Source organism: Phyllostomus discolor, chromosome 6 (genome assembly GCF_004126475.2).
Source record: "Phyllostomus discolor isolate MPI-MPIP mPhyDis1 chromosome 6, mPhyDis1.pri.v3, whole genome shotgun sequence".
NCBI classification, from domain to species: Eukaryota; Metazoa; Chordata; class Mammalia; order Chiroptera; family Phyllostomidae; genus Phyllostomus; species Phyllostomus discolor.
In genome coordinates this window covers 167,713,651-167,725,579 of record NC_040908.2, presented here as the reverse complement: position 1 = coordinate 167,725,579, position 11,929 = coordinate 167,713,651, and the positions used below count along the sequence as shown (strand labels likewise).

The window sequence follows — 11,929 nt, the reverse complement described above, 5'->3', positions numbered from 1 at the left end:
CTTTGCACCCAGGGACCCTTTCCTTCGGCTCCCCCCACAGGAGCCGAGATGAAAAGCGAGCCGCCCCGTGCGAGGGCAGGGTGTGAGCTCTGGGTCCTGACTGACTGCTGGGGTGAGGGGTGGGGTGGCGGCTGCAGGGCCCCCACGGGCACCCAAACCAGCATGGGGGGGCTTGGTGACGAAGCGGCTCGGACCACCCCAGGGAGACAGACCAGCGGGGGGAGGAGAAACCAGCAGTCGTCACGTCTCAGACGTCCGTGTGGGACGCGTGAGGGGCCCCACCACCAGGGGCCGGAAGCCCAGCCACGGCCTGGGAAAGGGCTACTACTCAGGGAGGCTGGGCCAGGGGCCCGGCTGCACCGTCGGAAGACAGGAGCCCGCCAGGCGCCCGTGGTGGTTCTCTCGCCCCAGCCCCCACGCCCCGTCTGGTCACTGGGGTCCATGCGAGGTACGAGAGGAGGCTTCTAAACACAGACTCGGGCTTGGTTTTTGTTCCGCTCAATGCAGGCGTCGCTCCATGGGCTTCGGCTCACCTGGAGGTCCAGTGTGGCCCGCAGGCAGCAGTGAGAGTGCTCACGCGCGCGCTGCCCCCGGGCTGGCCCCTGCCCCCGGGCTTCCCCCTTGCACCCTCCCCGCCACTCCAGACGAGCACACACATGTCTTTGGTCAGCAGCCAGAGGCGCCAAGTCAGACACCGCCCCCCTGGGTGGGGCGGGGATGCCGACCCAAAACCACACCGCACAGGGCGGCCTGCGCCCCGGAAACAAGCTCTCCACCAGGTAAGACAAGCGTGTCACCCACAGCAGGCCCTGCGGTGCCGTGCCACCGAAGCCGGCGTCCCTGAGACAAAGCAGAGGAGCCCCACTGTCGGGCAGCGCTGGGTGCCAGACGAGCCCCCACGGAGTCTCCTAAAGAGAAGCTGACACAGAGGGTCCCCAGGAGGTGCACGGAGGCTGAGGGCGCACGCTGACCGCGCTGTCCTTGCGTGGCCGGCTCACCCCGCCGGCCCCGCCAGGAGCTCCCGCACCGTCTGCGGCGAGAAGCAGGCGAGGAGCAAGGCACCGACATTTGATTCTTTTATTTCCGTATGCGATGTAAGGTTTAGGCACGCTGCTCGGGATGCTATTTTCTAAAAAATCGTTGGCCATTTTTCAGAATATCCGTTTGGTTTTAAATACTGGTCAGGAAAAACAAATGATGTAAAAATAGGTGAATAATTTTCTATTACAGAAACAAAAAACTGATTTGCACCTAAAACTGCAAGAGGTGGAGCCGTTTAACCCTTTCACCAGACGGCACGCAGCACACCACATATTGCTTCAGCTGTTTGAGAAGGCTGTGATGGGTCTGTATACCGACATAGAAAATTATAAATTACATTGAATTAGTATCCATAATCACTATATATATACACACACCAGTTCTGAAAAGGCGGACTGGCTGAGAATTTACAAGGGAAAACCCCGCAGGGTGCAGGAGAGCAACCCGCCCGCCCGGGCGCCGCAGCCCGACGCCGGAGCCCGACGCCCGGCCTGCATGCGCAGCCGGGCCGAGGGGCGCGGGGGTGACGTGCGCGGGCTGCTCTGAAGTTCTCACTGGCGATGCCTGTCAACAAGGTAAGTTTTGGTGAGCGGGTTAAAAGGCAGATGAACTACCGAAACAAAACAGAAAACAAAACGGAAACGAGAAACGAAACCCAAACCGCTAGCCGTGGACACTCCGATGCTCTAGTGTTTCACCTGCACGAACGGGCGTCTCAGCAAACCAGACCGGAACGGAACGCGTGGCTTTACGGTAACACCAGTTTATCAGCTAAGCTGTGGCAATAAATACTTAATCTCTACCAATAGACTTACATTTTTGATCCGCTTTTAACAATACAGAAAACAGTTACCAATCAAAAACTGGTTATAAAAAGAACACCAAATATTTCTTATTCAAAACCACTTTTGTAAGTTAGAACAACCAAAAGAACACAGAGGGCATCTCGCTCCGGCTACTCCTCGCCAACCTGGAAGAAAAATGAATTCAGAATTTTGTACAAGGTGAAAAAATGTATGAAAACTGCCTAATACTTTGGTCACACTAATAATTGTCAAATAGTTATGTTTCAAATACAATAGCTCTGTGTATTCACTTTTATAAAACTATTCTTACAGCCATTTCCACTACAGTATTACTGCTATTATTACATGGGCGGCAGGGTCTTATTTCACAGGCCACCCATTATTTAGAACAATACAATATAAACATACGCAAAAATTCTTGGTATTTGTCAATGTGCAATATCGGTACACGTCTGAATCTCTCTGTACAATGTCTTAGCGTCTAGAGTAGAAAGGTTGCTGGTCCTGATCCCGTGCAGAGGGGGGCGGCGGGGGCGGCGGCGGGGCGGCCCCGCTGGCACCCAGAGCCCTGAATGGTGGCGGCCCGCAGTCCTCGGTCAGCAGCAGAGGTCGCTCATCATACGGGGCCATTCACTGACGTGTCGCCTGGCACGCTTGGCTGGTCGGTCCTGCAAGCGAGAAACAGACACCTGAGGCGCTGGGGCAGAAATGAGGTGGGAAATGAACTTCATGCAGCTCCCCAAGGGTGGAGAGGGGCTGTTTTGATACTGTTTATGCCATGCCTAGCCCTGAGCCTGGCACTTGGTACGACAGTTACGTAATGAAACACTTCACAAATGCATTTATCTAAAGTTCCAGAAATGCGGCTGAAGGGCCTAAGCGTCATCTTAAGCCTCGAACCCTGGCCATCGGCTGCCCGCCTGCAGACGAGCAGGCGCCACAGGGCAGAGCCCGCGCCCCTCCAGCCGCTCGGGTGCCCAGGCCAGGCCAGGGGCCGCAAACTGTTGCCCCCGAGGCTCATCCCTCCTCCAGTCCAGCCTTTTATCCGTTCCGTATGCTGGAGTCCACACAAAATTTCACTTGAAAAACGGTTCTGCCACTGAGAGAGAGAAAAAGTACACACAAAAAGAAGCTTGTCAACAGGACTCCTGGCAGCAGACAAGGGTGCGAACTATAACCAAGGAGCCCCTCGCAGCCGGGGGCAGGGCTCTCGGCAGGCCAGGTGTGGATACAGTCCGTGAGGCCGGCCACGACCTCAAGGTGTGGGACTCCCCTGTGGTGCTGCCCAGGTCGCACAGAGAAGGCAAGAAGGGGCCTATGGGCCAAAACGGGAAGCACACAGCACGGAACGAGCCCCGACAGTCACACACAGAGCCGAGACGCCGAACTTGGGGCACAGCCGTGGGAACGGCTCTCCTGTGGCACCGCACATCGCCAGGAGCAACGGCGCACGCCCGTCAGCGTTTGGCTGTGGCAGGAGCCTCGTGGGCGGACTGCGAGCACACGTTCCCGGGCGGCTCTGTCGCCAACACTCCCTGAACTGCTTTAAGAACACAAGTGTGACAGACACACCAGAGAGTGTGCCTTGTCCCTGCTGTCACCAGTGTCACCCCGGAGGCTGTGCCCCTCCGGACACGGGCACCGGCTCCCTCGCCTGGCTCCGTACCCCCAGAAGCACCTTCCCTGTGCTCCCGTCACCTGCGTCCGCCCTGCTAGTGCTTTCTCCTCGGGCCCAGGCCAGCGGCCGCCACACTGGGCCGGGCACTGAAGGAAGGACAAACGCACTGGCACAAGCCACGCCCCACTTCCTCCAGTGGTTCCCCCACTCTGTACCGTACCCCCTCAGCCCTGCAGAGGGAAGGCAGGGCTCTTCACACCAGTGGTGTGCAGCGGGGAGGACAGAGTGGGTTCCGAGGCGAACGACTCTGTGCCCCAGAGAGCCGTGGACAAGCCGCCTGTGCCTCACGCTGGAGAAGCGGGACCAGACCCCTGGAGCGGCTGCCCCGCAGGACAGACACACACCGTCCTGCCACGGAGGCGGGTCTCCGACTCGGAGAAACCAGGGCGATGACAACCGACCGGGAATCAGACCTACGAAGGGCCTTTATCAAACACACACCGAAAACCCAGGCAGAAAAAGTGACTCGCCCAAACTCAGCTGGGGCTGCGTCCCCCAAAGCCGGAGTGGCCCCTGCCTCTTCCTCTGAAAGCCTCCACTAGAGCCGATACGCCCAAATGGTTCTCGTTTCCTTCATATGCAAAATACGCACATACACATACATCACCTTCACTCTGGCTGTCATTTCCACAGGAAACAAAGGCAGAGCTTGCTAGGATGAGAGAGGTTTGCTAACCCGTGGACAGAGTGCCCCCTGCTGGTCCCACGGGTTACATCACCCCGATAAGCCTAGAAGATTCCGGGGAGAAGAGGCCCGGCAGGAGGGAAAGTACAACTTTTCTGAAACACCGTAAAGCTTTTGTTCCTTCGGGGAAGGGACATTCAGATGGAGAGACAATTCATACAACAAGTGAACTCTGGGAAGTGCTGTGACCCCAGGACAAGCCCCATCTTCTGGCAGGGTCCCCAGGGTGCCCGGCCACCCTCGAGACTGTGACAGGTGACCAGGACGGAAACATCTGCTGGGGGAAGGTTTTCACACTTGCGGGTTTGCAGAAACCGACCCGACCAGGGCGTCACCCACGAGAGGAGGACGTTGAGCTCCACGCGTGAAAAGGTCCGCAGCCAGGTCCTCCCCGTGTGTCACGTGGGCATGTCCCCGGGGAAACGGGCCCCGGGAGCTGCTTGTGCCTGGCCGTGGCGCGACCCCACAGGGCCCACAAGAGCCTGGCTGCCACAGTCAAGGGGACCCAGCCTTGGAGGTTCATCAGAAGGGGAGGGGCGCAGTGCCTGTGTGAGACAGACACCCTTCCACTCCCAGCAATCCCTGAAAGAGCCAGCGGCGTTACCGAGCCTGTGTCCGAGCCCCGGACGCAGTCACCCTGACCCCACAGGGGCCGAGAAGGCGCCGCTGCGCTGAGCACGTCACCGAACGCTCAAGGACGGGGCGATGCCTCCCTGCCTCGGGCCCCCGCCCCCCGGCGCCCAGGAGACAGCGGCCCTTACCTCTGCTCAGCACCACTGCCGGCGGGCCGGGGGGCCGCAGACTTCGCCTCAGCCGGCTCGGGGCTCTCCTCCGCGTCTTTACAAGCAGCATCTTGAGAGGTAGACAGTTTTCCTTCCTCGCTGCAGTGGAGAGGACCAGAGGCAGCATTAGGTCCCCGGATGTCACCGCCACGTGGAGGATGAGGGCACATGCAAATGGCTCTGGAGTCATGACTGCCATGGAGTTAAGCCCTGGGGCTGAGCATGCGCAGGTGGGGACACGGGGCCACAGACAGCGACCGGGAGACCACAGGAGGGAAGGGTCACGCAGGAGGGAACTGGAAGGGACGATGTAATGCGGCTGGTGTTGATCACGAACGGCCCCGGGACGTACATACCGATAGGATTTCAACACTCTGACGCCCAGTGTGCAAAACAGAAAAGAAATGTACAAGAGTTTCAGAACACTCCTAGAATGAGGGGTGGGGTAACATGCCCTCGACTGCGCCTAGGCAAGTCTGCAGACTCGGAGGAGGTGTCAAATGAACCTGTTTGAAGGAACGAGTCTTTAGTTAAGCATTTTGCTTCTGAGGCTGAGCCCACCACTTGAACAGTAGGACAGACCCCCACCAGCTTGCGGGCCGAGGCCATGGGAGCGGGGTTCTGTGGCGCCTGAACCAGGCCCGACCTTCTCAAGTTGCCCTCTGACCTCAAGCAAGAAATACAGACACCCTGAAGGAAGAGAGCCAAGAACTGCGGCCAGAGCAGGGAGAACGGAGGGCTAGGGGAGGGCTGTTTCCCCTCGGGCGGCTCCTGGTGGAGCAGGACCGGCTGCGAACACTGTGAATTGTGGGCTGGCGACTCAGACCTCCGTCTGGGTCTCCGGTTTGCCATGACCAGGATGGCGCTGACCTGGGGCTCCAGGGCAGCTGGAGGCTCCCTCTGGGCAGACCCACTGCACTTGGAGCTGGCTCTGTCCTGGGTTGGCTTAAGAAAAGCCTCATTTTAGGGTAATTTCTTGGGGAGCTTTCAGATGGACCTGGTGATGTATGGAGGAAGATGAACTAAGGTGCAAAGGTCTGTGGGCGACCTGAGTTGCTGGGCCCACTGCCCTTTATCCCCGCCCTCTGCACCCCCTCCACCAAAGCGACCACCCACGCCACTACACACGTCCAGGGCGGGGTGAACAGGGCTGCAGTCGCTCGTGTGGAAAACGGCACAACAGATGTTAAGAGAAACAAACTGCTCTGACCGCTCACAACTGCCAACCTACCTCCGCCCCCCCCCCCCCCCCCCCGCATCTCCTTCCTGTGGAACTTGGTAGCACAGACACCCTCCGAGTCACAGAACCGGCACCGAGGGGTGCAGCGTGCGGGACTGCTGGCGCTGGGGCAGAAGGCCGTCTGCCCCACTGACGGGGCCCCGCGGCGTGCCCCTCCCGGCACCCGGCACCCACCGCCTGACACCTCTGTGCATGCTGACCGGGGCACCGTGTGCCGCGTGCAGGGCCTGGGGGCTGCCGGGGCACATCTCAGCGTGGAAGAGGTGCTTGTCCTTCCATCTGCAAGGACGCACAGGGGGCGTCCACCACCCGCCTCACCCACCGCAGGGCAGCAGGGCTGTGGGGCCTGGGGGCCCCCAGCCCTGGGCACCACCCGATTCCTGCCAGTCTCCAAGAGCAGCCGGGTGGCGAACGTGCTTTAGTGTTAGTGTTTCTAGCCCCTCTGGATCTCCTGGTCTCTGACCTGCCTACTGACGCCCTTTGCCTGCCTCCCGACCTGGGTGCTCTGTCTTTCCCTTCCTGCTTTACAGGAGCTGAGCAGCAGCTGTGAGCTTCCCGCTGCCTGGACACTGGACGCATCAGCCCCTCAAGTTGCCACCTGCCGCTGAGCTTCACCTGAAGCATTTTGTCAGCCTGAAACTCTTATCCTTCGCGTTGTGGTTTATGCTTTTGAAGGTTTTCTTGTTTTACTTTTAAGAAGGAAGTCCCTTTCTACCCCTGACCAGGAAGACACAGCTCGTTGCTTCTAACTGCCGGGGGCTCCGGCCACACCGCTTACCGACAAGCGGTCTCAGCACTCGGGGAGAGAACGGTCGGTCAGGACACACGAGCCGTGAGCGCGAGGCCGTGGACAGCAGCCCTGCACGTGGCCCGTCTCCCACGCTGACCCACAGCCCACCAGTAGCCACCCTCAGACGAGGTCAGGAAGGCTCAGGCGTCCCTGGCCCCCAGCCCCCTCCCGACCCCTCGCCCCTCGCCCGAAGCGTGGGCTGACCAGCCGGTGTGAATCACCGGGACTGCGCAGTGTGACCAAGGACGTGCCGGGGAGTCTCTCGTTCCATCTTCCTCATTTACGGCTCTCTAAACTATTTGGGAGCCTTCATTATTCCACAGGTATTTTAGAGCGTGTTTGTCAAGTGCCTTTTAGAAATCCAACTGAAGCTCTGACCGAAATTGCACTGAACTTGGTCGTTGGATGTGTGGACGCCTCCACGGCGCTGGGCCTGCCCCGCCCGCTGCGAGCCGCATGGACTTCTGCTCGTCCGCATCTCCTTCGGCAGCTTCATCGGCTTTTCCGAGCTCGCACGCTTCCCAGGTAACTCCACAGTGTGATGTGTGACGTATCCTGTGGCCAGTGCTCTGCCTTTCGTTACACTCCTACTTGCTTGCTACTGACGTGAAGGCAGGCTGATTCTCCGAAGTGCCCTCTTACCGAGGGGCCCTGCTGGACTTGCTTAGCTAACAATCGGTCATTATAGCCTGGGAGCTAACAGGCCCACTGTGTCCCGCCCAGCCTCCCCCGCACCTCTGTCCTCTTCCCTCGAGGCCCTGCCCAGGCCCTCCCGCACAGGGGCAGCGAGGACCGACACCCTGATGGGCCCCTCACCGCGAGCGGCCACCGCTAGAGGGCCCTCCTGACGTGCGGTCCGCACTGCAGCACTCACCGAGGTCAGGAAACTCACCGCTGCCCTGCTTCGCTCAGGGCTTCGGTCTCACGAAGGCGTGAGCTCTACGAGCAGCGCTGTCGGAAACGTTGGGCGGGCCCTCTGCGTGTACTGAGACGCGGCGGCGCGTGCACACAGACTTCCCGATGCCGAGGCTGCCCCTCGCCCGGCACACACCCGGAGCACCGCGAGGCATTCTGAACGTGCTGTCGGCGTCCGTCGGCGACACCACAGACGGAACCTCGACACTGTTTCCTTGTACGGCACGGGAGCGGGTGGTTTTCTGTCACCATCCTCATCTGGTTCTGGAGTTCAGTGCCTCACCAAGGTCGGGCGGTTTCTGCAGGTGTCCGTTTCTGCAACTTGACACAGAAACCAGCGGGCTGAGGGGCGTGGGCAGCGGGGCAGCCACTGTCGCCCGCTCCCGCGGATGGGCCACCCCGCGGTCGGCCGCTCCCCACTTCCCTCTCCAGGGATCGGCTCATCTGTGTCGTTGGCGCATTTCAAAACCTGTTAGTATCTTTCTTCTTGTTATTAGGTTCTTCCTCCTTCATCCTTCTACTGAATGTTTCTTTGCTGGCTATGGCTTTTCTTTATTTTTTGCTCTCTAGATACTTTTTAATTTTTTTGAATTTTAGTTGTTGTTCAAGCAGTTTTCTGCCTTAACTCCCATCCCAGCCCACCCCGCTCCCTTTTCCAATTTACCCTGTCTTTTGGGATATTAGAAATTTACCAAACTTCAAATCTGTCAATTTTTTCCTTCCTTTAATGGTTTGGCTTATTTTTTTAAAATCTTTTTTTCCCCTTCCTTTTTTTTTTTTTTTTTTTTGGTTGGCTTTATCTCCTGTATCTCCCTCCTAACTCTAAAGATTCGCTCTTACGAAAGCTGTAGCTGCGCCTTTTGCATATACGTTGAGATCTGATCTTCCTCCAAAACGGGCGGTCCCTATTTGCAGCCCGCTTTTCCTGCTGGACACAACGCCCTTCACTGCCACGCACCGAGTCCACGCAGGTGCAGAGGGTCAGTGTGCGCGCAGCTCCCGGCCCACGCTGCGCCCTCTCAGCAACGGCGTTAGTAAGAACCCCCCAGCCCCCAACCTGATTCTTCGAAATGATCTTCGTTCTTCTTGGCCCCCTTTGGCCTTCTGTATGAGTCTCACAGTCAGCCTCTCAGCTTTCACCAGAAGCCCCACTGGAGAGACACCAGAGCCAGCTTCCCATGAACAGATACGGTGCAGCAGCTCCCCGTTCACTCGGGCCTTTACCGTCTCTTTCCGTCTTAGTTATGTCATGGGAACGGCCGAAGCTTCAATGACTTCAAGCGAGGGACACGTCAGGACGCCTCGTACTGGCTCACAGGACACGACCGATCCGTGTGTGTCTGGTGAGCTTCCCCAGGAGTTCCAACACGTGTCTGTACACGCAAGAGGAAATGTTTGGTAGAAAATCACCATCTACAAACGACAACAATCGCTCTGTCCTTCCAAACATTCGTGACTTTTCTTCGGAGTCTACACGGTGTCTGCTGAGCCGCCAGCACAGCGCTGAAGAGAAGCGTGACCGCAGGTGCCACTGCCTGGGCTGCCCTCTGAAGGGGACATTCCCGACGCGCCCCTGCCCAGACCGCCCCACCCAGGCGGCCGGCGGACACTGTCCTCAGGTCCAGGAGCCGCTTCCTCTGCCCGGGCTGCTGCAAAGTCCTGCATGGGTTTGACCTTTACCAGACGCTTTTCTCCATCTACTGAAGGTCCAAACGGCTTTCCTCTCTTCGCCCACCTGCGAATCACCATCAGTGACTTCCATGTCACCACGCCCTCGCGTTCCTGAGACACACCCTCGGTCCTGCTGTCCGACCCCACGAGAGGCGGCTTGCGCGCTCTCAGGTCCTGTGTGCACGAGCCCACACCACGCGGCCGGGAAGCTTCCCTCCAGTGCGGCACCGAGACCCAAGCTCCAAGCACTGACGTAACGGCAGGCTGCAAGTTTCGACAGAAGGGTCTCATCTTTTTTCTTAAAGCCATCGTGTTGCCACTGAACTCATGACTGCGTGGCACCTGAAGAAAGGATCAGTGTGACACCAAACCTTTGGTTTTGATGGGCTGAGCTTTGCAGCCTGTCTGTGCGTCAGTTTCCACGACGACCACAGAGTGGTCCATTTCTACACCCGTGTGTTTTAAATCCGCTGGCCTCACACGAATATTCCCAGAAAAGGGGCGGGGGGCGGGGGGAGGAGGTGTGCGCACTCGGGGCCCCAAACCCTCCATGTCTTCACTAGGCCCCCCGAGTCTCACAGAGACGGGAGCAGAGGCCGGGTCGACGCCGGAACCCGCGCCTGCACCGAGGCACAGACGCCAGCCGAGGAGGCTCCCCCGCGTCCTCCCCAAGCCTGAGGCCGCCAGCCCGCCCCGCCCCGGTTACCTTTTGAAGACGGCAGTCTCTGTCTTGGCATCTACAGTGAGGCTGAGGGTTTCCTTCACGCCGCCATTCATCACTGTCTCAGTTACCTTGTCTGTGCCTTCCGCGTCCTCCTCTCCGTCGGAGCTGGCTTCCATGGCCACGCTGCCAGGCACTGAAACAAATGGCACACACCCGACGGTCACCCCCACCGTGTAGGCAGACTCCTCCTGCGGACCAGCGCGCCGGCCTGCAGGACAGCTCCTGCCTGAAGCCTGGGAGACAGCTGGCCGGCGTCGCCCGGGCCGATTCTGGACAGGCCCGTGGGAGAGATGTGCACAGGACTGCGCACCCCCACAGCCTTCCGAGCTCCCAGTCTGCCCCCATGCCCGCCCTCGGCCCCAACAGACTCTGCTGCTCTTCGCAGACCCTGTCCACAGCACGGGCCACAGATAGCAAGCCGCTCCATCATCCGCACTCACAGGCTGTCCTCTGCCCTGTCCTCACTCACCCTCTTTCTTTTCTTCAAGTCACTCACTTGCGGTTCCTTGTGGACTTCCTTCTACACCAGGGAGCCATCTGGGCTGCTGGTTGTGAGCCTGGGCTCTGAGACCCGGTTTCCTGAATTCGGAGCCCAGCCTCACCACTACTAGCTGTGCAACCCTTGGGCAAGGTGCTTAGGCTGCACCCGAATTTTCTCAACCACAAAATGGGGACGAAGTGAGGTCCCCTCTACAACCCGGCTGACAGGACGACGACGGAACCAAGGTCAGTGCTGGTTCTCCCCGGCCCGCGGTTCCCCTGCCCGCCACTGTGCCCTCATTTCCCTCTCTGGGGGCGGACTTCCTCGTCCCCTTTCCACACCCCCAGTTCTCCTTCCAGCCCCTCACTACCCTCCGCCCTCTCGCCCCGCCTCCCAAAGTGCTGTTCCTCAGACGGAAAGCAGTTCAGGGCCTATGCGAGGAATAGTGTGCGTATTTTGAGTAACAAGGCGACCCGCTGGACACCACAAACCATTTTGTCTGTCCATGAAGGTGAGAAAAACAATAGAGAGCCCACAGCCGGAAACACACCAGGCACACGCACACTCGCTCCAGCACAGTGAACCCCAAGAGACAGAAGCACGGGGTGCAGACTGGGCGTGGGGCTCCCGAGAGCCCTGGTTCCGGTCGCCTGCAACCCCCGGGCCCCAGGCTCCTCCCCCCGCCCCGTCCCCTTCTCCGAGCACTGACGGGGCCGGATGGCCCCTCGTTCTCTCCAGAACCGACCCGCGGCGGCTCCGCATGAACTCGGCCTCCCCTTCCTGCTGTCCGTGCACCCGGGACCCAGCATCTCACTCCCCTGGCTCTGAGCTCCTGGGCCCCGGTGCCTTGGGGGTCCGAGTCTGGTTCTACGGACCTGCAGCACGGATCAAGACACCCTTCCCGCTCTAGAGAACGCCAGGCTGGACGAGCCACGGAATGAGCCACAGAATGGTGGCCTACAGGCCACACCCCGGCTCTCGGCACCCACCTTCGGGCGGCACGGCCAGCGCAGCGACGCCGGGAGTCAGAGGGTCCATCGGCTCAGTGCTGGTTTCCATCTCCACGGGAGAGTTACTCCTTAAAGACTCCTTCGTACTTTTAGGAAAGAGAAAATT

General features: G+C 59.4%; 1 protein-coding gene across 17 annotated transcripts in view; it reads right to left on the bottom strand.

Annotated features, from left to right (window-relative positions):
* Positions 1–1,634: 1,634 nt before the first annotated feature.
* PPP6R3 (protein phosphatase 6 regulatory subunit 3) overlaps positions 1,635–11,929 on the bottom strand; it is a 116,297-nt gene continuing 106,002 nt past the window's right edge. For 11 of the 17 annotated variants that reach the window (XM_036029797.1, XM_036029799.1, XM_036029795.1 and 8 more), the window contains 5 exons: positions 11,803–11,909; positions 10,315–10,465; positions 5,349–5,366; positions 4,972–5,091; positions 1,635–2,515 (listed from right to left, as the gene is read on the bottom strand). In XM_036029797.1, coding sequence (XP_035885690.1) covers positions 2,464–2,515; positions 4,972–5,091; positions 5,349–5,366; positions 10,315–10,465; positions 11,803–11,909 — 448 coding nt within the window. In that variant the 3' untranslated portion in view covers positions 1,635–2,463. The remainder of the gene's footprint in view (positions 2,516–4,971; positions 5,092–5,348; positions 5,367–10,314; positions 10,466–11,802; positions 11,910–11,929) is intronic. The other 6 variants (XM_036029798.1, XM_036029801.1, XM_036029804.1 and 3 more) reach the window with 2 other exon arrangements.